General features: G+C 40.4%; 2 protein-coding genes across 3 annotated transcripts; both read right to left on the bottom strand.

Annotated features, from left to right (window-relative positions):
- Positions 1-225: 225 nt before the first annotated feature.
- Positions 226-2,889, bottom strand: LOC144712100 (putative pentatricopeptide repeat-containing protein At3g47840). The gene has a single exon (XM_078586283.1). It carries the CDS (start codon positions 2,774-2,776, stop codon positions 608-610), a length of 2,169 nt encoding a protein of 722 aa, XP_078442409.1. The 5' UTR covers positions 2,777-2,889; the 3' UTR covers positions 226-607.
- A 2,718-nt stretch (positions 2,890-5,607) lies between these two features.
- On the bottom strand, positions 5,608-11,447 carry LOC144712087 (asparagine--tRNA ligase, cytoplasmic 3-like). 2 transcript variants are annotated; one of them, XM_078586269.1, is made up of 6 exons: positions 10,884-11,445; positions 9,155-9,745; positions 8,309-8,559; positions 6,495-6,624; positions 6,359-6,417; positions 5,608-5,925 (listed from the first exon to the last, which is right to left on the bottom strand). In XM_078586269.1, exons 1-6 carry the CDS (start codon positions 11,364-11,366, stop codon positions 5,742-5,744), a joined length of 1,698 nt encoding a protein of 565 aa, XP_078442395.1. In that variant the 5' UTR covers positions 11,367-11,445; the 3' UTR covers positions 5,608-5,741. The 2 variants fall into 2 exon arrangements, 1 of the variants encoding a protein (XP_078442395.1); XR_013583730.1 differs by lacking the exons at positions 5,608-5,925; positions 6,359-6,417 and adding an exon at positions 7,684-7,911 and having other exon boundaries at positions 10,884-11,447.
- Positions 11,448-25,799: the final 14,352 nt, after the last annotated feature.

The following is a 25,799-nucleotide window of genomic DNA, read 5'->3' as shown; positions in this document are numbered from 1 at the left end:
AGTTGTCCACCAAAACTTAGTAGATAAAGTGCTTGTAGAAGGAAATAGAAGTACATCAGAGTAAAAGAAATGTTTCTTTTTTATATCCCTTCTGTTAGAAGCTTTATCCTAGATACCAACACCTAGGACACAACTCTCTCAAGGAATCAGGTTATGGCCAGATAGCTGATTTTTAGAGCCCCTTTCAGAAGATTGTGAAATAACCCAATTGTAAAAAAAAACATGCTGCACTCAACTTCTATCTTGATAACCGTATGAATGGGTTCAAGAGAAAAGTAGGGAGAGAAGGCTATTGTCAAACAATTATCCACTTTTTTTCTGAGTCCTCATCTTGGATTTTTCCTAAGTCATTGTGCAGCATTGTCCTGTCTATATTATTTTAACATTAGCTGGGAACAGTATCACTTCATACCCAACATTACTCTTTTTTTGTACAGTGCACTTTGCCTGATAAAATTTGACCCATTTCAAATTATCAACGATTGAGGAAGAAGTCAAATCTTTCTACTTTCAAACGGTGCATGTCGACGAACAGAAGTCTTCCTTCCCTACATGTTGACCCCTCACTATAAATTTCAAGCAGATCCATTAAATGGGCTGCTGATCTTTACATGCCAACCCAATCTCCTTCTTCTTCCTCTGCCTGCCTTGCCCACTGAACAAGGGCATCCAGCGTGGCATAGATCTTCTCAGTCTCGCCATGCCGCCGATCCGCTGCCGCAAAAACAGCCACATCCCCACTAACTGTAATCCAAGAAGAGCCTGTCTCCTTCCTCACCCCCTTCTCCCTCATTGTCTTCCTCACTGCAGCAGCTTCCCTCCATCTCCCTTCTGCTGCATACATGTTGCAGAGCTCAACATGGGTCCCTGCGCACCGTGGTTGCGCCACCAGCACCTTCTCGGCCGCTTGCCGGCCCTTCTCTGCTTGCCCCCCAGAGCGGCAAGCACGAAGAACCATCGCCCAGACCACACCATCATCCTCCACCCCGGGCGGCAAGCTTCCCGCAACAGCCTCTGCCATCTCCAATGCCCCTGCCCTGCACAAGAGATCAACCATGCAGCCATAGTGCTCCTTCTTTGGCTCCACCCCATACTGACCCTCCATGGAGATGAAGTATCTGAGTCCCAATTGTAAAAGCCCCTCATGGCAGCAAGCACTGAGGACACTGAGGAAAGCAACCCCATCGGGGGCAAGCCCTGATGCTAGCATCTCTTCGAACAATTCGATGGCATTTCGTCCGCCGCCGTGCTCGGCATAGCCACTGATCATGGCTGTCCAGGAGATGTGGTCCAGCTCTGGTCTGGGAATTTCTTCGAAGACGAGCCGGGCCTCCGGCAAGCTACCGCAGCGAGAGTACATGGCAACGAGGGAGCTCCTGGCCATGGCAGTCCGGTTCAGACCTGCCAGAATGGCGTGGGCATGAAGCTGCCTTCCCTGTGAGAGCATTGCCATGGCTCCACACCCGCTGAGCAGGCTTCCGATGGCGACTTCGTTGGGCCGGTCTCCGGTTCTGGCCATGGCCCGGAGAAGCCCAAAGCTCTGCTCAATTCTCCCCATCTGAGCTTGAGCACAGATCATGGCGCTCCAGGTGACAAAATCCCTGCAGCCCATCTCCTGGAACACGAATTCCGCCTCGCCCATCTTGCCGGAGCTCGAGTAGAGGGTGATCATGGCGTTGGAGACGGAGGCCGAGCTTGCGAGCCCGGCGTGGAGCGCCCGAGCATGGAGCTGCTCCCCTGCAGCAAGATATCCAAGCCCAGTGCAGGCAGAAATGGCTGCTGAGAAGGTGTACTCATTAGGGGGAACGTCCCCTGCTCTCGCCATCGCCCCGAAGGTTTCAATGGCGGCCCCGGCCTGGCCCTGGTTGAGATAGGCGGCGACGAGGGAGCTCCAGGAGACGACATCCGGGTTCGGCATCAGGGCGAAGACGGCGACGCCCAATTCCAGCTTGTGGCACTTCCAGTACATAGAGGCAATGGCGTTGGTGACGAAGGAGACGGCGGCGAGCCCGGACTTGATGGCGCAGCCATGGATTTCCTTGCCGGAGACGAGAAACCCGGCTCCGCCGCAGGCGGTGAGGGCGATGGCGAGCGTGTGGGAGTCGAACCCAACGCCAGACATCCGGGAGAAGACGCAGAGGGCCTGCTCAAAGCGCCCGCCATGGACCAGCGCCGTGATAATTGAGGTCCAGGAGACAAGATTTCTCACGGGCATTTCGTCGAACAGCTGAAGGGCGCTGGGGAGAAGGCCGAGCTTGGAGTACATGTCGACGAGGGCGGTGGCGGAGAAGACGGAGGACGCCGTCAGGCCGGACTTCTCGGCGAAGGCGTGGAGGGTCCGGCCATGGCCGAGGAGCTTCCCCTGGCCGCAGGCCTTGAGAGCGAGGCTGAGGAGGAAGGAGTCGACGCGGAGAGGGGAAGAGAGGAGGAAGAGAGAGAAGAGTTTTACCGCAGCGAGGGAGTTGTTTGAAGCGACATAGCCGGAGAGGAGGGTCGTCCAGGAGACGGCGTCTGGGTGGGGAATTTGGTCGAACAAGGCGCGGGCCTCTGAGAGACGACGGAGCTTGACCAGTTCTCTCAAATGGGTGTTCCATTCGAAGGTCGAGGACGATGAAAACGGTGAAGGGGAGAGGGAGGAAGAGCTTGAAGTGGGTGAAAGAGGAGATGGGTATGGTTTGTGGGTGGTTTTGGGGAAGGAGATGGAGTTGTATAGACTGTGGAGAGAAGGGGATGTTCTATGGAGGAGGAGTCTTGTCAGCGGTGGGGCAGCCACCATGGATGGCCTCGCCTAGCCTGGTGGTTTTTTCTCTGCGGAGTTTGCAAGTGTCTTAAATTTTGAAAGAACCAACGGTAGTTTTCTCTCTTCTTTCTCCCGTATTTCTTATTCTGAACTCCCTCTCTCTCTCTCCCTTGTTATCTTTCACTTTCACTGTCCATAATTCTCTCTCTGTAGTTATCTCTCTCTACCTCTAGTTGTTTATCTCCCCCTCTCACTAATTATCTCTCTCTAATTATCCCACTCTCTATACTTATCTCTCTCAATTTCCTGTTATCTATCTCCCTCTCTCACTAGTTATCTCTCTCTAGTTATCTCACTCTCTCACTAACTATCTCATTCTCTATACTTATCTCTCAATCTTCAGTTATCTATCTCCCTCTCATACTAATTATCTCTCTCTAGTTATCTCACTCTCTCATTAATTATCTCTCTCTAATTATCTCACTCTCTATGCTTATGTCTCAATCTCCAGTTATCTATCTCCCTCTCTCACTATTTCTCTCACTAATTATCTCTCTCTAATTATCACACTCTCTATATTTATCTCTCAATCTCCAGTTATCTATCTTCCTCTCTTACTAATTATCTCTCTATAGTTATCTCCCGCTCTCACTAATTATCTCTCTCTAGTTATCTCTCACTGTCCATAGTTATCTCTCTCTACCTCTAGTTGTATATCTCCATCTCACTCGTTATCTCTCACGCTCTATAGTTATCTCTCTCTGCCTCTAGTTGTCTATCTCGCTCTCTCACTAGTTATCTCTATCTATTTCTACTTGTCTATCTCCCTCTCTCTAGTAATCTCACTCTCTATAGTTATCTCTCTCAACCTCCAGTTATCTATCTCCCTCTCAACCTCTAGTTATATATCTCCCTCTCTCACTAATTATCTCTCTCTAGTTATCTCACTCTTTATACTTATCTCTCTCAATCTCTAGTTATCTATCTCCCTCTCTCACTAATTATCTCTCTCTAGTTATCTCACTCTTTATACTTATCTCTCTCAATCTCTAGTTATCTATCTCCCTCTCTCACTAGTTATCTCTCTCTAGTTATCTCACTCTCTATACTTATCTCTCTCAACCTCTAGTTATCTATCTCCCTCTCTCACTAATTATCTCTCTTTAGTTATCTCACTCTCTATACTTATCTCTCTCAATCTCTAGTTATCTATCTCCCTCCCTCACTAATTATCTCTCTCTAGATGTCTCTTTCAACGTCTAGTTATCTAAACCATCTCTCTCACTAATTATCTCTCACTCACTTTAGTTATTTCACAACCTGTAGTTATCTACACCATGTCTCTTCAGTTATATTTCTATTTCTCCCTCTAGTGATCTATTAGTCTCTCTAATCATCTTTCTACATGTAGTTATCCATCTCCCTCTCTCACTCTCTCTAGTTACCTTTCTACCTCTAGTTATCTATCTCTATCTCTCTAGCTATCTTTGGTTCTCTCTCTTCATCCCTCTATCTCTCTAGTTCTTTATCTCTATGTATTTATCTCTCTTCTCTATCCTCTATTCCTAAACTCATAACTCAACCAGATGTAGGCTGCACTTTTCTCTCTCCTCTTTCTTTTTCACCCTCTCCTGATAACTCTCTAATCACATCTCAACCTTATACATTTTGCTCTATCTATATCTCAAGTTTTATCTTCTCTATTTGGTGGGGACCACATCTCTGCCACATCACCAACCAGCAAGGAGGCACATACCCCTCCACTAACTCAACAAGATCCACCCTCACCATAGGTTGAGAAGAGAGTTCCAGCAACCAGCAATGCCCAGTGCAAAAAGACCCTGCATTTATTTATTTTTATGATTTCCCCCTGCAAAACAAACTCTTAAGTCTTCCTCTTCTGCACTCTGGTTATATATAAACCTTATGAACTTTTTTCTGGGTGAATTTGAGGCAAAAAATCTTCCATCTGTGTTCATCATTGTAGAGACAAGCCGCTGCCGCCTGTCGCCGCGTCCAAGCTCTTTGCAGCTTCATCAAGATATTTATATCGCATCGGATCTTTGTCCATGCTACAACTGCACAAAGGTTCATTCTTCCTTTTTTTTCTCTTTGTAAAAAACTTCATTTAATATCCTCATCTTTTGCCATCGGCTCGAGATTTGATTGGTGCTGGTGGATTAAGTTGTGGATCGACGTAATTTTGAGAGCCAGTTGATTGCTACTCAACCTTGTCGTGTCACTACCTGCTTACCGGTTTCACCGCATACGAAACATGAGTATAGTGCAGCGACGCGGACGGGACGGTTTTTTTTGTCCCAGGACAAGAAAATCATCCCGTCTGCAAGGTTGGACGAAAATCGGGACGGAAATTATTCCTGAGACCTATGGACGGGGGGGCGGTTTTCATCCACTTGGATGAATAAACTGTCCAGTCCAGAGGTCTCAAACGAAAAAACCATCCCGTCGCGTCCCCGCACTGATTCCGGACGTCGGATGGGACAATCTTCGTCCCGTCCCTTCCATTGTCCACATACCGGCCGATTCTGAACTATGTAGTGCAGGGACACAGACGGGACGGAAATTTGTCCCAGCACGAGAAAATTGTCCCGACCAAGAGGTTGGACAAAACCGGGACGGAAATTCATCCCGAGACCTCTGGACGGGACTGTTTTCGTCCGGACGGGGCAAAAAATTATCCCGTTCAGAGATCTCGGACGAAAAAACCGTGCCGTCCGCGTTCCTGCATATTTTCTGGACGTCAGACGGATTGATCTTCATCCCGTCCCGTCCATTGTCCACGTCCCATACGATCTGGAACTATACCCATGAGCATTCCCTCCACAAACACATGAGAATTCCCTCTCTAAAACAAACAAGCCAAAGGCAGATCTTTCTAATTTAGATATTTCCCAACAAGACCAAAAATGACAAGGGAACGAATACACATAAAAATAAAACAAAAGAGCAGGTAACAATGGAGATACAGACGCTTAACATTCTACAGGTCAGCCCGACCAGGATAACGGGGGAAGGGGATCACGTCTCTGATGTTGTCGAGCCCCGTTGCAAAGAGAATCATCCGTTCGAACCCAAGCCCAAAACCCGAGTGCTTAACCGTGCCGAAGCGCCGCAGCTCAAGATACCATTCGTATGGCTCCAACGGCAGACCCGCGTCCAATATCCTTTAGGATGGACAAACTTACATAAGGGTCGTGGACAGATGACGGTTCCGGACAGACGTAAGGCGACTGAACAGGCTTATGTTCAGTCACCCGTCCACCATGTGAGGTGGACGGGATGGATGACGGACTAGACGGCAGGACTGAGCAACTTCCGTCCACCATCCATTAGAGAAATTGTTTTATGGAATGGATGACGAAACATTGACAGAACAATTGACGGGGACGGTAAGGTCTGTCGTTCTGTTTCCATCCTAATGTAAGAACATAACCGGACTGAACAGTGCTTGTTTCATTCTGTCCCCGCTCTAAGATAAGGACGGATGACTGATGACAGGTTGGATGCCGTCACGTTCAGTTTGTTATTCATTTACAAGTCTAATATGAATGATGCATGAAATATATGATGATGCGTATATGAATGGGTATAACATACCGTTGCTGGAGGACTTCGAGCCTCTCCTCTCTCTGGCTGCCTCCGATCAGCTCTCCAACCTGAAAATAAAAGATAGACATGTGTGTGTTATCACGAGTACGATGATGACTATGATGATGATGACATGGTTATGTACCTTGGGCACAAGAACGTCCATGGCAGCGACAGTTTTACCATCATCATTAAGTCTCATGTAAAATGCCTTGATTCCTTTAGGATAATTGTAGACGATCACGGGTTTCTTAAATATCACTTCTGTTAGGTACCTGAATTAGGGTTTTGCAAAATTTCAGGGAATATTAAATTATAAAACTGGAAAGCAAAATATTGGTATATTATCCATCCAAGATACAGCAAAAAAATCAGATAAAAAATATACAGGTAGAAAAAAAAAACTGATGAAAAAGCAAAAAAGCCGATTCCTTAGAAATTTATAAAAAATACGTAAGAATTACCAGCATATTAAAAGTTTTGAGAGGATATTATCTTTGAAAGGTGGTAAAAAACCACCAATATATTATTTATTCAATAACTAGCGAACAAAACTCAGAGGAACAAGCGTACAGTCTCTAGAAAGAATAATTCCAAAGAAAGACGAGAGTAATAAGTAACAAGATAGAATCTTTCAAATTAAAAAGTAACAAGATAGAAAATATCACATGTCCTTTGGAACTTATGCGTAAAAGGTTGGTTTCTCAATATTTTAAAAAATAATATACATCTTTTTCATAATTATGAGCAAGAATAAGGCCACTGATAATATTTATTTTCATACTTATAATCAAGTATTATCGGTGTATAAATTAACCCATACAAGTAAATTCTTCTGAACATATTAAACTGCAATATATTTTCTTCAAAAAAAAAACAATTAAACTGCAATGTATAAAGAAACCGTCAAAAATATTATCCATCCAGTATACAGCATACATTTCAGAAAAAAATATACACCCTTTCGAAGGAGGAATTCCTAAGCAACAATAAGGTAAAATTTTCAGATATGCTGGTTTGAGTTTGCCAAGCATAAAATGTCGATTCCTGAGTACTTGTTAAAAAATATAGGGAATTTAAAAATATTTTCACAAATAACAAGTTACTTCAATAATTAAAAGCAAGAATTATCAGCTGATACGGTTCCCATTAGAATATATGAGATAAGGAAAAGAAGGGGAAGCCAAATAAAGACTGTTGACCAGTCAACAGGCACCAGAGGACCTGGTGGTCCACGAGATGCTGATGTGGCTACTAACTCCCAGTCTTGACTGGGAGTGATAAGGGAATAAAGGATGCCTATAAATAAGAGGTGAGACCTCCAAGAAAGGTACCTGTGGTCAGTTAGAGTTCTTGAAGGGTGTGGGAGATCTTGGACAGACCAGCTGTATGCGGCAAGAGTCTTCTGAGGGCGTTCATACCAACAAGGAGGCTAGCTACTGGAGGATCGGCATCAACGGGGAATTCTGAAGAGGGATTTGTCGGTGGAAATTGCGATATTACATCTGTGAGTACCTTTCTTGACATATTTTGACCAATTCGATACAGATCGTATCATCAGCCTATAAATCAAGCCATTCCAGTAGAGTTTTCAAACCATTTAACTTGGGAAATTACAAGATTAACCAGATTCCACAGCAAACAAAATTCAGGAAAGAAATCTTCAGGCTCTAGGAGAAATTCCTAAGAAAAGGGAGAATAATAAATAATAGTTAGGAAATATCACTACTGACTGTTGAACTTATAAAGCATAAACGATCAATCCCAGGGAATTCTAAAAAATAGAGGAAATTCAGAAATTATATTATTCCAATTATTATAAATAAGTAAGCATTAATGGCGTCTATATTAAGACATCGGTAAAGCGTCCACATTTGGATCTCAGCATAAAATTAAACCAATTAAAAGAACCACACATTAAGCGGACAGTTTATCCCTGATGTCATTAATAAAATATACCTTTCATGCTCGGAAGCTAGATCAATGCCCCAGGACACAGGGTTCTCGAATTTCTTCTCTGTCACGTTGATGAGGAGCTCAACGGCCTTCGTGTAAGAAATCTTAACGAAAGGGCTGGAGGATACAAGTTTCAGGCGTTCAATAGCTGTTTTATCGTAGATCTTTGCCATGAATTCCATGTCTTCCTGGCAATGGTCAAGCAGCCACTGACAGAGGAACTTCACATAATTCTCAGCACAGTTCATGTCATCCTGGGACAAGTGTTACATAAGAAAGAGAGAGAGAGAGAAAAGCAAAGTAGTTCATGCCATAAAACAAGAGGGATTGAAACCCCCCAAGATCATTCCATCCTACCAACGGAAACGAACTAGAGGTAGAAACTTAAGAAATAAAAAGTCATCCTAAGGTAGATACTGAATAAAACATGAGAAAGATATAGAAAATGGGGATTCGGTGTCATCTGGGATAAAAAGAAGAGTAAAACATAAGAGAGAACGGTAGAAGCTAAGTAATTTATGTAATACAGCCATGATAAGTTTGAATGAAATACGAGAGCGGGATAGAACCACGAAGTTTGTACCATCTTGTGACGAGAAAAAATTAGTTTGAGGTAGAAACTAGGGACGTAATGTCATACTAAGATAGATGTTGAATAAACCTAGAAAAAAGAGGCAGGATCTGATGTCATAGCATCTAGGAACAAACGATTCCATGGAATTATATTGGAACAAAATAAAAAAATCAGGAAATAGAGAGAAAAAACTAAGAAAGATAAAATTAAGAAATGAAAACAGATAATATGAACATCTGAGGAAAAAAACTTGACGAACTATCTATGAATATCACCTCTAAGTTGGCAAATGCTATCTCTGGCTCAACCATCCAAAACTCCGCAAGATGCCTGGATGTGTGGGAATGCTCGGCCCGGAATGTCGGGCCAAAGGTATAAACATTACCAAGGGCGCACGCATAAGTCTCAACCTGAAGCTGGCCAGAAACAGTCAAAAACGCTTGCCGCCCAAAGAAATCCTGCCCATAATCAATCTTCCCATCCTTCTTTGGAATTCCAGGCTTAAGCTTAAACCTCTCCTCTAATCTTGAGAGATTTTCCTTTGCCTTGGTCAGTTCAGCCACAGAGGCAGTAATTTCTTCCTTCTTGGCTTTTATGGACTTAAGATTCGCAACCGCTTCGCCTTTCTCCTTCACGATATGCTTGGCGGATTCGATGTCCGATTCAGAGGGAGGTGGATTTTCTTTGAGCTCTCTCTCCACCTTCTCTGTGTCACTGAACAGTGTAGTGACCTGAAACATCTCCCCGGCACCCTCGCAATCGCTGGTTGTGACTATGGGAGTGTGGATGTAGCGGAATCCGTTCTCTCGGAAGAATGTGTGGGTGGCATAAGCCAATTCATCCCTGATCCTCGCGACAGCTGAAATCTAGAAAAAAAGACGAATTCTCCTCAAATTAATGAGCAAAATGATGTAATGATTAGCTAGAACACGATGCATGAATACCCAGGAGGGAAACAATAAAATTTGGACATGATTTAGATGAAGATAAAGATGAAGATGATTTAGGTAATCGTGATTTAGGTCAATGAAGATAAAGATGAAGATGAATACGAAGACGAATGTGATAAAAAGTCAATGAGGATGATCATGAAGACAAATACGAATGTGATAAAGTCAATGACGATGATTATCAAGACAAAGACGAATGTGATAAAGTCAATGACGATGATTATCAAGACAAAGACGAATGTGATAAAGTCAATGACGATGATTATCAAGACAAAGATGAATGTGATAAAGTCAATGAGGATGATTATGAAGACGAAGATAAATGTGATAAAAGTCAATGAGGATGATTATGAAGACGATGACGAATCTGATAAAGTCAATGAGGATAATTATGAAAACAAAGACGAATGTGATAAAGTCAATGAGGATGAATATGAAGATGATGATGACTGTGATAAAGTCAACGAACAAGAGTCGTCATGCCAGGAGGTCAAAGAAGATGAGTCTTCATGTTACAAATTCAATGAAGAAGAATCTTCATCATACAAAGTTAATGAAGATGACTCTTCATGTTGAGAAGTAGACGAAGATGATCATCATGTTGAGAAGTCGATGAAGATTGAGTCTTCATGTTAAGAAGTCAACAAAGATGAAGACGAAACGGATGAATACATCAACGGAGCAGGAAGCAAAAGAAGTCAATGAATATGAATCTTCACGTAAAAGAGTCTAAGAATATAAATCTACATGCGACAAAGTTGATGAAGATGAAGATGAATATGACGAATTCGGTGAAGATAAATTATTCATGTTACAAAGTCAACTAAGACTATTCATCGTGTTACAAAGTCTACATAGCCGAATCTTCAAATTGAAAAGAAAATGAGACAAGTCTTCATAATAGAAATATCAACTTTCAGAAGATGAATCTGCAAATTATAGAGTCGACGAAGAGGAATCTTTTCATTACGAAAACAACAAAGATGAATCTCGGCGTTGCAAAGTCAAAAAAATATGAAGATTTAGACATAGTTCTCCAAGAAAATAACGGTACCGTGTTAGTTCTCGCCCGCAGATGAACCCAATCGCGCAGAAACTCCAGAGTAAGCCGGGTTTTAGGCAACGGATACTTGCCAGGATCGCAAGGACCGACCTCCAAGATCCGCTCAGCTCTCAATTCCAAACTCTGCTTAACTCCTTCGGGCGGTCTCTTGAGCACGCCCTCAACCACAACGCTGGTTCCCGTCGGAGTGAGCAGGGCAAGCGGGTGAACCGCAGAATCAACGATGACCTGCAAATTCGCCAAGCAAGACCCATCATTGAGCTCCAAGAACGCGAACGACCCTTTTCCTTGTTCTCGCCCTGTTCTGACCCATCCCCCGACCACAATCTTCTTCCCGGCAAGAGCAATCATGTCGTCAGCGGCAAGAACAGATCGGATTCGAGTGCGCTCTGCAGAAGGCTCCAGGTCGATGGGAGGGCCGTCTGCTAGCGCCATGGCTGAGAGTTTCTCGCTGGGTGGGAGCTCTTCTGCCATTACCGCTGCTGCCAAGCTGCTCAATTCCCCGGGCGGCGCTAGGTTTCTCTGTCGATCTTTGAATTTCCTGTTCCTTTGGGGTATTTATACGAGCTTCTGCGAAAGAGTCGGAAGAGGGTGGACTTTAAAAGGTTGTCTTGTTCTTTCTATTACACATACCTTTAATTTAATTAAAAAATAAAACTTATTTTTCTTCGTCAGGGACCTCCTAGATCAGGGACGCGGACGGGACGAGTTTTCGTCCTAGAACGAAAAAACGTCCCGTCCGAGGATAAGGACAAATTTGGGGACGAAAATTCGTCTGGGGACCACCGGACGGGACGGTTTCCATCCCATGGGACGAAAAAATCGTCCTTCCGGAGGTCTTCGGACGATGGACGGATTAATCTGGACGGAAAACCGCCGGATTAACATCCGACGATTGAGATGTCGCCACGTGGCCTTGCCAGTACAATTTATAACATATTATAACCTATTATAATATATTAAAAATATAAAATGTGTTTTTTCGTCCAGGGAGGTCTGGACGGGATGAAAAATCATCTCGAGATGATTGGACGGGACGGATTTTTGTCCGTGGACGAAAAACCGTCCCATCCTTCATCCCTGAGCTTATGTCGAACGTAGGACGGGATGAAATTCGTCCCGTCCCGTCCTTCGTCCACGTCTGGGACGATCCGGATCCGGACACCAGGAGAGGGACAGGACGGTTTTTACCCAAACGGGACGGAAAATTGCACCAGGAGGACTGGACAGGACGGTTTTCGTACCGTCGGACGAAAAATTTGTCCTGTCCTTCGTCCCTGCACCGACTCCGGATGTTGGTTCCTGTCCATCGTCCACGTCCGGGACTATATTCTATAATGTGTACTAAATTCTTCATTTTTTTCAAGCTCTATGATAGTTCAGTAAGTATGAACATCTTATCAATGGTGTTTACAGGATTACAGGATTATTGATTACAGGATTTGATGTTATATTTTGTAATAAAGATGTTAGTAAGTAGGTGGCGTGGCCTACTAGGCCCACTAGCCCCTTAGCCTACTAAATGTTACCTCTATTACTCTTAGTCCCACATGGGATAGATCGCCGATCCTCTCTCTCTCCCAGCTATATATATAGGCATGAATCCTTTCCTTTCTAATCAACCAAATCAATCCCTCTTCTCCTTTCCACAAAGGAGATGGGTAATTGGATGGCAAGTTTCCTCGAACTTAGCTTATTTGATAAAAGGACAAAGAAAGCTTCCTTGTATCCTAGGATATACTTGATTTCATGTTCATGAAGTAATAACATCTTATGGATGGTGTAAGTGGCCATTGACTATGGAATTTGATGTGACATTTTGTAAGAATGATATGGGTAATTAGCTTCTTTGTACGCTCGGATATAATTGATTACATGTTCATGAAATATGAACATCTTATCAATGGTGTAGGAAGCCATGGATTACAGAACTTGTTGTGACATTTTGTAAGAATGATAGGGGTAATGAGCTTCACCTGACTTAGCTTAGTTTATAAAAAGACAAAGAAATAAGCTTCATTGTATCATAGTATATAGTTGATTTCATGTTCATGAAATATGAATATCTTATCATTGGTGTAAGTGGCCATTGATTACAGGATTTCACGTAACACTTTGTAAGAGAGATATAGGAAATGAGCTTCATGTAACTTAGCTTATTTGATGAAAAGACAGAGAAATAACTTCCTTGTATCCAAGTATATAATTGATTGCATGTAATTTGATGTTCTAGTTTCTATAGAGTCGATTGTCTGTCCAGTGGTCAATGGTTCGGGTGGTGCTAGGAGTATTGATTGGGTCAATCGTTCCCCATATAAAGGTCACATGAAAACTTTAGTAAAATACTGTGTACCTTCTAGTGCGAACAATGTATCTTGTCACCCATATATTGGATACTTGGCATATTGATTGGGTTAAGTTGTTAATGATTAATTATAATATATTTTTGATGTATGTAATCAACTTGTTTATCAAATAAACAGTTATTGAGCTCAGGGAGTCACCAATTAGACTGGTACATAGGCTAAGAGGGTCACACATAAAGATAATGAGAAGTCATAGGATATACTTTAAGTAGTGGAGTTTTTAAGTTTTATGAAAAAAGTTGTGTAAAATGATATAGCCCCAAACCAAAAAACCCATATGATTTTTCATTTGGTTGTTCATCTTTCTCGCTCTCTCCTTGGGTGCCCTTCCTGCCCAGTGAAACTTCAACATCAAAATAATCCCTCCAGATATATGGTGCAGCCTATCGAGTAGAATAGGACAAGATCTAACATGCAGAGGACTCTGTGAATACATTTAGAGGTTTGATTTTTTATGATTTCAGATGACTCGTTCACCAAAGGATAGAAAATCTGACTCCGTATTAGGTGTTAGTTGCTGACATATTTTTAATTTTTAATTAATTTATTTATTATTTATATTTCTCAAATTCATCTCAGATTGTTGATCGTGGCCAAACGCAATCCATTAATTAATTATACACCTTGTCTATTTTTTTGCTCAATCAAGCACCAACATGATAAATACATAACTAGGGATGTTACTTTACATTTTTTCCTTCTTAGACAACTACATGAATATTAAATTAGTTTCATTTCTTTGTTAATACATAAATGTTAAAAAGTGAAAATGAATCAATGGAGCTATTTCATCATTGGGGTAAAATTAAAATTTTATTTTGTAGGGTGTGTAGAGGGTTATCTGTATATGATAATACAAAAAATCTGTTATTTTGTAATCATGTTTATAATATTAATTAGCTGTGAAGAAGCTACCGTGCATACAACTTGAACAACACTATTTTAAATTGCCTCAAAGCTCAATGGGGGTGAAGCAAGTAAATTAATGAATAGATGTCAAGTTATGGGTAACCCTTTTTTAGAGCAATTTTTTGTAAGAACATATATGTAGGAATGGAGAGGAGTTAGCAAACCCTCTTTTTACCTATATGGACTTGTATGTATCTTGATAATCACAATTTATGTGTCCTTTTAAATAATAATTTCATGTATTTTACATGTATATTTCCATTGAAACGATCATGACTGCATGATATTTAAGCTAAACATAAAAGGGATCATTTTGAAATAAAATCTTAGTGCCTCTAATAGATGTGCCAGATAGAGAAAATTCAATATTTAAATTATAATAATTGCATATCACAATTTGATGAAGCAAATTCTTGTTGATTTGCTTATTTTTTTAGTAAACGTGGCAAAATTTGATGCAGATGATTGGTGCTTTATGCTGAGGTAGAGGGCACGTATCAGTACTTGATTGGAGCATATACTTTAGCAAAGATTTTGACAAATAATATTTGAGAAATATGAGGATTATGATGATTGAGGAGGATAGAGAATAAATCAATATCCCGTATTTCTGCATTTTCATGGTGTGATATCTAACAATCCAGCAGCTTGGCTGAGTTTTTTTAATGTAGTTTTGTCTTGGATCCATAAATGGACCCATATCCATGTAAAATGACACCCTTGGATTTTGCTCGTGATTGTGATTAATGTAGTAATTTTCTCGTTCAAAATTTTTTTTGTGTATGTTCTTGACTTTAGAGAGTAATGGATTAAAGGAGCAGAAATCAAATGAAGAAGTGTGAAGAGAAAGCACCACTCAGCCCATTGAGGATTTGAAGATGAGGTTAGTGTGATATTTTAAATCTAAAGCATTTGTCCTTTTCCAAGGTTACCATCACCTAACTTATTTGCGAATTCTATTTGTAAAAAACATTCACCTAACTTATTCATCTGAATCCTCACATTATATTACACCTAAATGTTGATAATGTTGATTTCTTTCTTGGCCTTACGCATGGTTGCGAAACGTCAAATGCCAATCACGTCATTTTTCATGGTGATGTGACAGTGACATATGACACTTGGACTTCTGCATTTCCAGTCACGTCATTTTGAGACCAGTCACAATAATAGACAATGTGATGGACTATCTATTGGGCTCGGTGCCTTGGTTCGTCCATGGAAAACATGTTTCTATGGATGCTAAAGTGTGTCGATCGATTCACAATCGACCTTTAAAATCAACATTGAATGTACCTTTTGGGGAACTCATTCCACCCTTGACTTTGCTACTCCGATATCGTTCTAAAGCTGTTCACGCGTTTAGCCTCTAGAAGTATCCATGCAGTTGCTCGGCGCTTGGATCTCCACGTATTCTTCTTCAATACTTGAAAATCTAGAAGATCTCCTCACCACGAAGATAAGATCTCCTCACCATGAAGACACTCTCCCTTGGATGAGTGGAGAAGAGAATGGAGAAAAGGAGAGGCTCTCAAAGTAGTGTCAACCGCACTCATGGAACCTTTACCGTCATCGGTTACCCTATGCGTATAATCCATCATCCGCGTGAGACTCTCGAACGACTTGGGGTTGGGTTTATCGTCAAACCCTAATCCATCATTCCGTTAGTACTGATGTGTAACGGAGATCATTAGAGAACTCCTCCAATATCCTCGCTACCTTGGCCAGGAATTTTTATGCATCATCTTCCTTGAGTCAGTCTCCTCTTATACTAAAGGTGTATGATCCCGTCTTGACCACTCAATCATCTCTGTATTCTTCATACTACATCCGATCTATGACTTGTTTGAATTCTATGATTAGAGGCTCATAATTTGTAGTCAAAACGTAGTTGTCCACTCATGAGATGTCCATGGTGTCTTAGGTCAGTGTATCATTTATACAATCGTGACTTGAATCAACCTGATTGTTGTTTAAGTATAATACCATTCGGGGATTCGTACGGATCAATTCCGTGAACTCTTTCTCCAAAGAACACCCACTAATGTCCTTTGTGTCGCCACACTAATAGCCATAGGATCAGCTATAATATCATATAAGTAGGATCAATTAGTGCTATTCTTTCTGGATAATTCATGTTCGTCTCGACTATCCATCGGATAGAAATATTTAGAATACATGTTTAAAGACTAGTGGTCAATATATTACGATCTCATCATAATTCACTAAGTTGTTGCAAGTATTCATGGACTTCATTATAAATATCACACGGAATAATAATGAACGTAAATATTTTATTCAATGAACTTAAATAAACATGGTAGTGTGATTGGCTTGACGATCACATAATATCCATCAAAATCAATATAAGCTAATGATGAGGTCAAGAAAAAACAATGTAAGACTCTTATACTAACCATAGATCCTCATGTTTTGCCAGTATCCCAAAAATTTACAAGTGCATGTAAGCTCCTCCTCTTCTCGATGCCTCTTCCCACACACCCAATACACCAACATCAAGCTTGATGGATCTCACAAACTCGCTATCTTTCAATCATTCCACATGAGTAGGAAGCAAGTTTAAGGATAAATTTGACAGAGATCCACACCTCTATTTATAAATCAATGGTTATGAATTAATAGAAGGGGTGAAGATGAAGCATTTATGAAAATTTCAGCTCAATTGAAAAAAAATACATCAAGAAATCATTATAAAAATACATTTTTTTAAGAGAACTATAAAAATACTAAGTCATAAAAATATAATAAATACACGGTTTGACTTATAAAATTCATTTGTCCATGAATATAAATCAAAAGTTTCATAAAAAAATATACTTCAAATCAGATAATTAATTTCTTCAAGAATATGATATCAAAAAAATCCTTTAAATAATATTGTTAAATATGAAAAATTATAATATCATTACATAAGATATATTTAATCATTTTCAATTTAATAGCACACATTTTAATTGTTTAATGCATAATAACATGTAAAATTCATAGACATAACCCGACAATTTCCATGTTATCACATGATTAATCGTCAAATCCTATTGCATCATTCAGGAAATTCTGATGCTTAATATGGATCACGGATAAAGCCTTCTGTAATATCATTACTACCCAGGCCATGGACTTTAATGCATTGTCTTTCTTGAACAAATTTCCACTTGTATTGTGGGAGAATGATTGCATCTTGAGCACTCAATCACTTTTATGCATTTCTTACTACATACAAGCTAAGACTTATTTCAATCCCATGATTAGAGACTTGTAAGACGTAGTCTAAACATAATCATTTATCCATAATTGGTCATTAATGTCTCGTGTCAACATGACACTTATACATCCATGACTTGGATCTACCTTATTGATGCCTAGGTATAGTAGCATTAGGGGATTCATATCGTTTGTCCTTGGTGTTTTCCCACTAATGGCTATAATATCACCATCTTTATTGTATGCGTGGGATAAAATAGTGGTATTCTATCTAGATAACTCGATGTTCATCTTAAGTTTCCAATAAATGAGAATATTTAGAATACATGCTGCCCATTCTTTATCACATTCTTCTCATTATCATTGAGTTATGTTACCCATTCGAGGGCTATATTGTAAACATCAAATGACGATAAAAATGAGCAACTATTAAATTCAATAAACTTAAATAAAACATGGTGGTGTGATTGTCTTGACATTCACATAATATCCATCATAATGAACTTAAAAAACTTTCCCATTAAGGCTAAAGCTACTAACCCTCATTCAACAATCCCATTGTTTTGTAGTGATGCTAAAAAACATCATGAGTTAGGGGCTTCGTTAGTGGGACACTTGTGTTTTTAGTTGATGAAACCCTTTCCATTACAATATCTCATTGAAAAATGATCTCCCTAATACAATAAAAGTGCCTCATAAAGTTCTTCGACTTTTGATGACATAGTAGTCATTTTGCTTGTTTGATTGCACACTTGTTTTCATATAATAATGGAATATATTGTTGGGTTATAAGGCCTTGATCTGAATGAAACAAATGCAATATTTATAGTGTAAGGTTGATAAGGACGTCAACAAAATCAATGATCAAATAACTTGGGCATAGATCACATATGTGATTTCTTAAATCCTCGAGTGGAACATGTTGAGCTCTATAGTACATCCTCTAGATGTATCCACACGATCCTTGACACCTTCGCAAGCTTCTTCTTCTTCACATTAGCAAGCTTCGTTCATGCTTTGTCATCGTCATTATGTTGTCCTAATCACATCGAGAATGTAGAGGAGCTATGGGGAGAAGGGAGAAGAGTGGAAGAGCCTTAAACAAATTTGTCATGGGCAAATTTCATTTAGTGCCTTGCCTTATTTATACTAAGTAGGTGTTTCTCATAAAATCCCCAATTTTAAGAATATCTTTTGATGTCCAACAAATCGTTTGCGTGTGAACCTCTATACCCATTAGAGTTTAATCAACGGTTCCAATGGCCTGAAAACCTTTGCTGGCCTTCCAAATTAATTAACTATGTCATGATATATATATATATATATATTTATCAATGACAGATAGATTTAACCCAGTTGATATGTTGAGCCTAACCTATGGGGTGCCAAGCTACACGTCGTGTTGTAGAAGATACAAAGGAGTGTGTATCGACTCACTCACAAAAATTTTCCATTATAGTCCCTGATCCACTTTTCTATTATAGTCACAAAATTGAATCTTCTCTGATATTTCACTACTTCAGTAAATGATTTCATCGCATCATCTTCCTTGAGCTGTCTCCTCTTACACCAAGTGTGAATGATCTCATTTTGACTACTCATTTGTCGTCGTGAACTTCTAACTATACTCAAAGTAAGACTACATATAATTTCATTGTTAGGAATCATAGGTCATAGCGAAAGTACAACTGCCCTTCTGTGAAACGTCTTTAGCATCTCAAGTATAAGTACCACTTATATAACCATGATATTAATAAACCTGATTGACAATTTGGTTTAATATCATTCAAAAATTCATACTGATCTGTTCAATGAACTCTCTTTGCTAAAGAGCCCTATTTATCTTTAGTGTCTTCACATTGATGGCTATATGACTGAACATTTGTGTATCTTTCTAGAATAACATTATTTGGCCTCACTCATATGATGCATTCATTAAGTCCGATCATACATTCATGGACTTCATTATAGGCATTACAACTGCACTATAATGAATATATTGTATTAGTGAACATGTAATGGGATATGGAACGTGCGGTTGACTTGTTGGCCACATATATTTCCATTACCGGTGCTGAGATTGAAGGAACAACGCCAACCTCAGTCTAGCCTTTTAGGACCCTCTATATACTTCTCTCTTCTTTACATACACCTAAATATTAAAACATATTTAGGACAAATTAATTAGTCTTTAATTGAATCTCGATGTGCACTCTCGGTGTTTATCCCAACTAACACAAGGTGATTCAACCACTTTAATTTCTAACAATGATTGGGAAGTGCAAATAGAGAGAAGAAAACACACAAAATTTTATAAAACTCTAGGCCAAACTAGTTATGCCCTAATTAATCACACATATAATAGTTTTAACCAAACTGATCTTAACCCAAAACCATTTAAAATAATGTCTTCAACTCAAGATAATCCCAAGGCTATAAATAAGGCTATAAGCCCATAGGAGGAGCATAAGCACCTGTAAATATATATTTTAGGGGTTATATCACGGTGTGGCCCGAACTTTTTCAAAAATTCGAGTTACAGCCCTTACTTTTTTTTTGCCGCGACACAGCCTGAAGTCCCATTTGGTCCGCAGCCTGTGACGTGGAGTCTACGTGGCTGCCAGGTGGAGTTCCGGCGGAGTCCACCTAGGCGGAATCCCCGTGGCAGCCACGTGGATTCCACGTCATAGCGCGATTTGAAGAAAGAAAGATTTTAGCCCGCCAATGTGAGTCACCCGGGAGAGAGCTGAGAAAGGCGACGAAGGAGAAGGAGACGGTGGAGAAGGAGGAAGAAAGGGCGCGAGGGAGAAGGGGCTTCTTCTTGGCTACGGGAATCGTTGCGAGCTTCTTCCTGGCTACGGGAGTTTCACGAGGTAGGGTTTCTCTGTTCCATTCATGTAACTTTCTCTATCTCTCTCTAGATTTCATGGTTTACTTCTTTTTTAGCTACGTGTGGGTTGCTTTCTCTCTCTCTCTAGATGGACATACATTACTGCTTCTCAAAATATCGATGATCTTCTATCTTTATCTTGAAGCTCATATTTTATTGCTCTCTCTTCGATTCATGTAACTTTCTGTGTCTCCCTCTAGATTTCATGGTTTACCGCATTCTTTAGCTACATGTGGGTTTCTTTCTCTCTCTCTCCAGATGGACATGCATTACTGCTTCTCAAAATACCGATGATATTCTCTCTTTCTCTTGAAGCCCATATGTAACTTTCTCTGTCAATTTTAAGATCTTGTTCAATGACTTTTTAAAGTTCTTCTCTCTGTCCCTCTCTTAAATAAAGATTACCCAGGGCTGCTATTAATTTTTAGCATTCTGTTCAGTAACATTTGGAAAATTGTGCAGTCTCTCTCCCTTTAATGAAGACTACCTTGGGCTGTTTGGTTGTCTATATGTAAAACTTTCAAACTCCATTCTTGCAGCTTTCTCTCATTTTTCACATCTTGTTTAGTGACAGTTGAAAATTTTACGATCTCTTTCTCTCTTAAAGGAAGATTTCCTTGAGCTGCTCTTTTGATTAACAAGACATTGGGAAATTGCAGTCTCTCTCTTAAATGAAGAATCGCTTGGGCTGTTGTTTTTTGTCTTTGTGTAAAACTTGCAGACTACAGTCGTGTAAATTTCTCAATCAGTTTTGACATCTTGTTCAATGACATTTGGATAATTTTAGTCTCTCTCTCTCTCTCTTCATCGAAGATTATTTATGACTGTTATTTTTGCCTTCATGTAGAACTTTCACACTCCAGTCATGTAACTTTCTCTATCAGTTTAAACATCTCATACAATGGCATTTCAAAATTTCAGTTCCTCTCTGCCATAAATGATGTTTACGGTGAGCTGCGTTTTTTGACTCGGTGTAAAAGTTAACTTTCTCTCTCTTCTTTTCATCTTACCATGTTTATTTTTTAAATTTGTGTCGTTCTCTCTCTTGCATTCGTATAAGTTATCTCTCCCGCATTTCCTTTCTCTCGCTTGGGATAAATGTTTTGAGTTCACTCGTGCAATTCTCTCTTATTATGTGTATCATTATTCTCTCTCTCTCTCTCTTTATATCTCTTGGATGAATAAGATTATTTTCATGACAAAGATGTTGGTGTTTCTCTATTGATCACGGAGGATATGGTGTTTCTTTCTCATACTTATTGGTGAGAACAAGAAGTGTGATCCCTATTTAATTTATTTTTAATTTGTTTTGCTTTCTGTTATGAAAAATATGAAGAGTTGTCCTCTTCTCATCATAGTCATCTATTTTTTGCGCTTTTAGGCGTTCTTCTCTTCTTCGCCAGTGGACGCTTGGATTCAAGTAATGTAAGATTTTATTATCTCTATTTTTCCTGCACGTCTTATAATTTTAATTTTTAATTATTTCGAATGTTATTTGAGATATATTTGTACATCGCGATACTAACCCTCTTCGCGTTGATGATTCAAATTATTTTTAAAATTGGTAATGTACTTTTTTTGGCGTTGAACTCTCTGCAGAGTTATAAATATGTTTGTGGGTTGTATAATCTTTTTATAAAACCTGCATGACGAAAATTTATGATGTTAACGCATGTTCTATTACTATTTACCATCCGTCACTTAACAGGGCCGATGACGAGTGCAAGGTATTCGGTTCTGAGTATAATAGCGATGATGACTCAGAATATGATATCTGTAAGGAAGTTGAGGAAAGTGACGTGTATTTAAGTGCACCAGACGAATATTCCAGTGAGGAATGGAATGACGAATTTGTAGATCATAGCAAGTATGACGATTCAGAGGATGATATGTTAACCCTTGATGGTACCGATGACGATGATGAAAATCGAAGGTATAGATACAGGGGCAATACGTATGATCCGAGATGCCCCACTGAGAGTTTTATATTTCAAGTGGGCATGAAGTTTGAATCGGCGTCGCAATTTAGGGCAGCTGTGAAGGACCACGCTATTTGGAACGGATTCAACATCACTTTTCTGAGGTCCGGTGACCAGAAAGTGGAGGTCGTTTGCAAGGGAAATTGTCCGCGGAGGATATATGCTAGTTTGGATGCTAGGAGAGAGGCGTCTGTTGTGAAAACGCTTAATGATACTCATATGTGCAGCAGGACGCCGAGGAATAGCCAAGCTGATTATCACTGGGTTGCGAAACACTTCTTGGAGAAAATTCGACTGAATTTGGATATGAAGGTGACAGATATGATGCGGGAAATAAATGATCTGTTCGGAATCACTGTTTCAAAACAAACATGTTATAGAGTCAGAGCCGAGGCGCGCACGAAGCTTCTAGGAACATTGGACGACCATTACCACATGCTTCCCGCATATGTTGCCGAGTTAAAGAGGGTAAATAGGCGTGGTACTTTTGAGCTGGTTCTCGATAGAGCGACCCTAGATTCCTTGGTTAGGTTTAAGAGGCTCTACATATGTTTCGATTCGATAGCAAGAGGGTTCCTTGAAGGCTGTAGATGAGTCATTGGAATGGACGGATGTTTTTTGAAGACCGAACTGAAAGGCCAACTATTGAGTGATGTCGGCAAGAACGGGAATAATCAAATGTTCCCCATCGCCTGGGCGGTAGTTGAAGGTGAAAATCAATCTTCGTGGACGTGGTTTATTCAGCTACTGATGAATGATCTAGGAATGGTGGACGGAAATGGCTGGACGATTATTAGCGATCAGCAGAAGGTACTTAATTTATTTCTTTGGACTCTTATCACTTACTGTCAAACACGTGTAGTACATTAATAGATGCGTACCGTCTAACATTGTGCAGGGACTAGAGAACGCAGTGTACTCCTTATTGCCCAATGCGGAGCATAGGAATTGTGCTCGGCATATCTACGCGAATTGGAAGAAGAAAGGACATTCCACGGCATTTTTGAAGAACTTATTCTGGAAAGCTGCGAAGGCCACCACGCACAAAGATTTCCAACGGCTGATGAGGGAGATGAGCAGTGTGAACCCACAAGCCGTGCAAGACTTCCAAGATATAGGTATAAAGAAGTTTTGCAGGGCGTACATTAATGAGGACAGAAGGTGTGAGGTGATCGACAACAACATTTGCGAGTGCTTCAACAACTACATCATGCAGGCCAGGTCTAAGCCAATCATCGACATGTTGGAGGAAGTCAGAGGTGCAGTAATGCAGAGGGTAGCAAAAAAAAGGGAGTTGTTTTCAAATAGAACTGATACGTTATGCCCTCGGATAAGGGAGGTTGTCGAAGAGAACAAGAAGAAGTCTAGGAGATGCACTCTTAGGCATGCAGGGAAGTATCAATTCGAGGTCACAGACTTGGGAAGCAGGTTTGTGGTTGATGTACTTCACAGAACATGTAGTTGCGGATATTGGGAGTTAAGGGGCATTCCATGCCCCCATGCTATATGTTGCATTCATTGGGTCAAGGAGGACCCCATCATTTTTCTCAGTGAATGGTTCAATAAAGACGTATACCAACTAGCTTACACTTATGGTATCCCGCCAATGAATGGCAAAAACCTATGGAGTGAAGTTGATGGGAGCTATGTATTCCCTCCTCTTGTGAGGAGACAACCTGGAAGGCCCAAGCTGAAGAGGAGGATTGACGTCGCTGAGAAAGAAGAACCCACGGTACATAGATTGTCAAGAAGAGGCCTGCACATGACGTGCTACCTCTGCCACCAAGTTGGGCATAATCGGAAGACATGTACCCAACCAAAAGTGGAAGCTGGAGGCCAGGTACAGTTTCAATTTTATGTCTAACTTTGTTTACATGTGTCATCATTTTTTTCCGAACGTTAACCAATTAACTTGTTCCACTAATCATGCAGGGATCTCAGGAAGCTACATATCTGCCAATTGTCGAAGACCATCGCCGGTGAAGTTGCAATTCGGCTACGAAACACAACGCGCTCAAGCTTATTAATCGCTCGCCCTAAACAAACATTTGTAGAACAGGATTCAGTTCTCGGTTGATGATACGAACTTTGTTATCCAATTCCAAAGAATTCTCGTTCATGTTCGCCGTTCTGAATCGCCGTTGATTAATCCATGCATTTCGGTACTTATTCGTCCTTCCTGTTAGCCCTTCTTCTTCGTCGTGGCCCATGTTTTCACAGTAAAACAAAAGGTTCTTACGAACTAAATTGGCCAGTGTCATGCCTACTTATAGTACGTATTCTCCAATAAACCAAGAAATTGTCTTCCAATAAAACATATTTCATTATGTTCCTCGCGACCTCAAAATTGAGTTACAGAACATAATATAATTCACAAGTCTGCAAAAATGATACATCCTCATTCACAATTCGATACAAGTGATCCATCATGCTTGAGAGATGTCGGCAAAATTGATATGGCCTCATTGAACGCCAAGCAGTCCACCTCCGGGCCACCTCCAGTCCGTGCTGGGTCAACCTCTAGGCATGGTCGAGCTGCATGCTCCCCGTCATTAGCTCTCTGATAAGCTGATAAGCTGCATGCTCCCCGTCATTTCAATGCCTCCTTCACCGTCCCCTGCTCTCACCCAACAAGAACATATTTTAAATTCAAATTGCCAATCAAGAATAATGTTTAACTTTATTGAAATGCTGTTTATTAATAATAAACGCATGGTGCAATATAGTTGTTCGTCTCACCTGGCACAGAATGCAGCCCGGCTGTGGGGAACTCAGTCTCCTACATTGGAGTTTTTTATCTGTGAGGAACACAGAATCCAGCCAACTCACTTGCTTTTCTTGCCTGAAAATTTCGGTATCAACCGAGATAGGAAATTTGAAATATGTTTTTCAATAAATTCTCAAACGACATAGGTGCATATCTAAAAGCGTTAAATGAAAGAGAATAAAATAAAGGCAGGTTCACATCTGTAGGAGGAAAAATAATGTTCAATTGTAATGCGCCTTGGCCAGATCTTGGGGCTGTAAAATTTCAATAGCAGAACTAAGTTATCGTTCATCGACCATCTCAGAAATCTGCGACTGGAGAAAATCCTTAGTGACACTGCTCAAATAAAGATGAGATTTCAGAATCTCAATCAGATGTACATCATCAATCGTCTGGGAAAGGCAGGATAAGTTATTCTGAGGTGTTTCTCCTTTTTTGATTGATTCTGCTTTCTTCTGGAGGGTTTGGCGTTCCTCAAGGTAATTTCTAGCAACAAAATCTTCAAAGGTGCTCGACAAACCATGGGAGATTTATGATCTTTCTTTTGCCTATATTGCTGCAACTGAATAGAAATGAGGATAAAAAATGAGAAAAATAGCATGAAATATCCGTAAAGAGCAAGAAACTGATGCTTGGAACAATGAAAAAGCAACATGAAAGGGAATTGGGGCAAGAAAAACCTTCTTCCTTCCGGCGGTTAATAGATCCGTCGTGTTCTTCTTTCTTTCCATTAGATCTTGCAGCATAGGCCAAGAGGGAACCGGGGGGTCA

The sequence above is a fragment of the Wolffia australiana genome, chromosome 1 (assembly GCF_029677425.1).
Source record: "Wolffia australiana isolate 7733 chromosome 1, ASM2967742v1".
Classification (NCBI taxonomy): Eukaryota; Viridiplantae; Streptophyta; class Magnoliopsida; order Alismatales; family Araceae; genus Wolffia; species Wolffia australiana.
This window is presented reverse-complemented; position numbering and strand designations above follow the sequence as displayed.

Coding starts and splice junctions, on each gene's coding strand:
- LOC144712100 (XM_078586283.1), bottom strand. CDS start 2,776: ATGGTGGCTGCCCCACCGCTGACAAGACTCCTCCTCCATAGAACATCC.
- LOC144712087 (XM_078586269.1), bottom strand. CDS start 11,366: ATGGCAGAAGAGCTCCCACCCAGCGAGAAACTCTCAGCCATGGCGCTA. Junction 9,746..10,883: donor TGCGGGCGAGAACTAACACG/GTACCGTTATTT, acceptor CTTTTTTTCTAG/ATTTCAGCTGTCGCGAGGAT. Junction 5,926..6,358: donor CTCGAAGTCCTCCAGCAACG/GTATGTTATACC, acceptor TCCATCCTAAAG/GATATTGGACGCGGGTCTGC.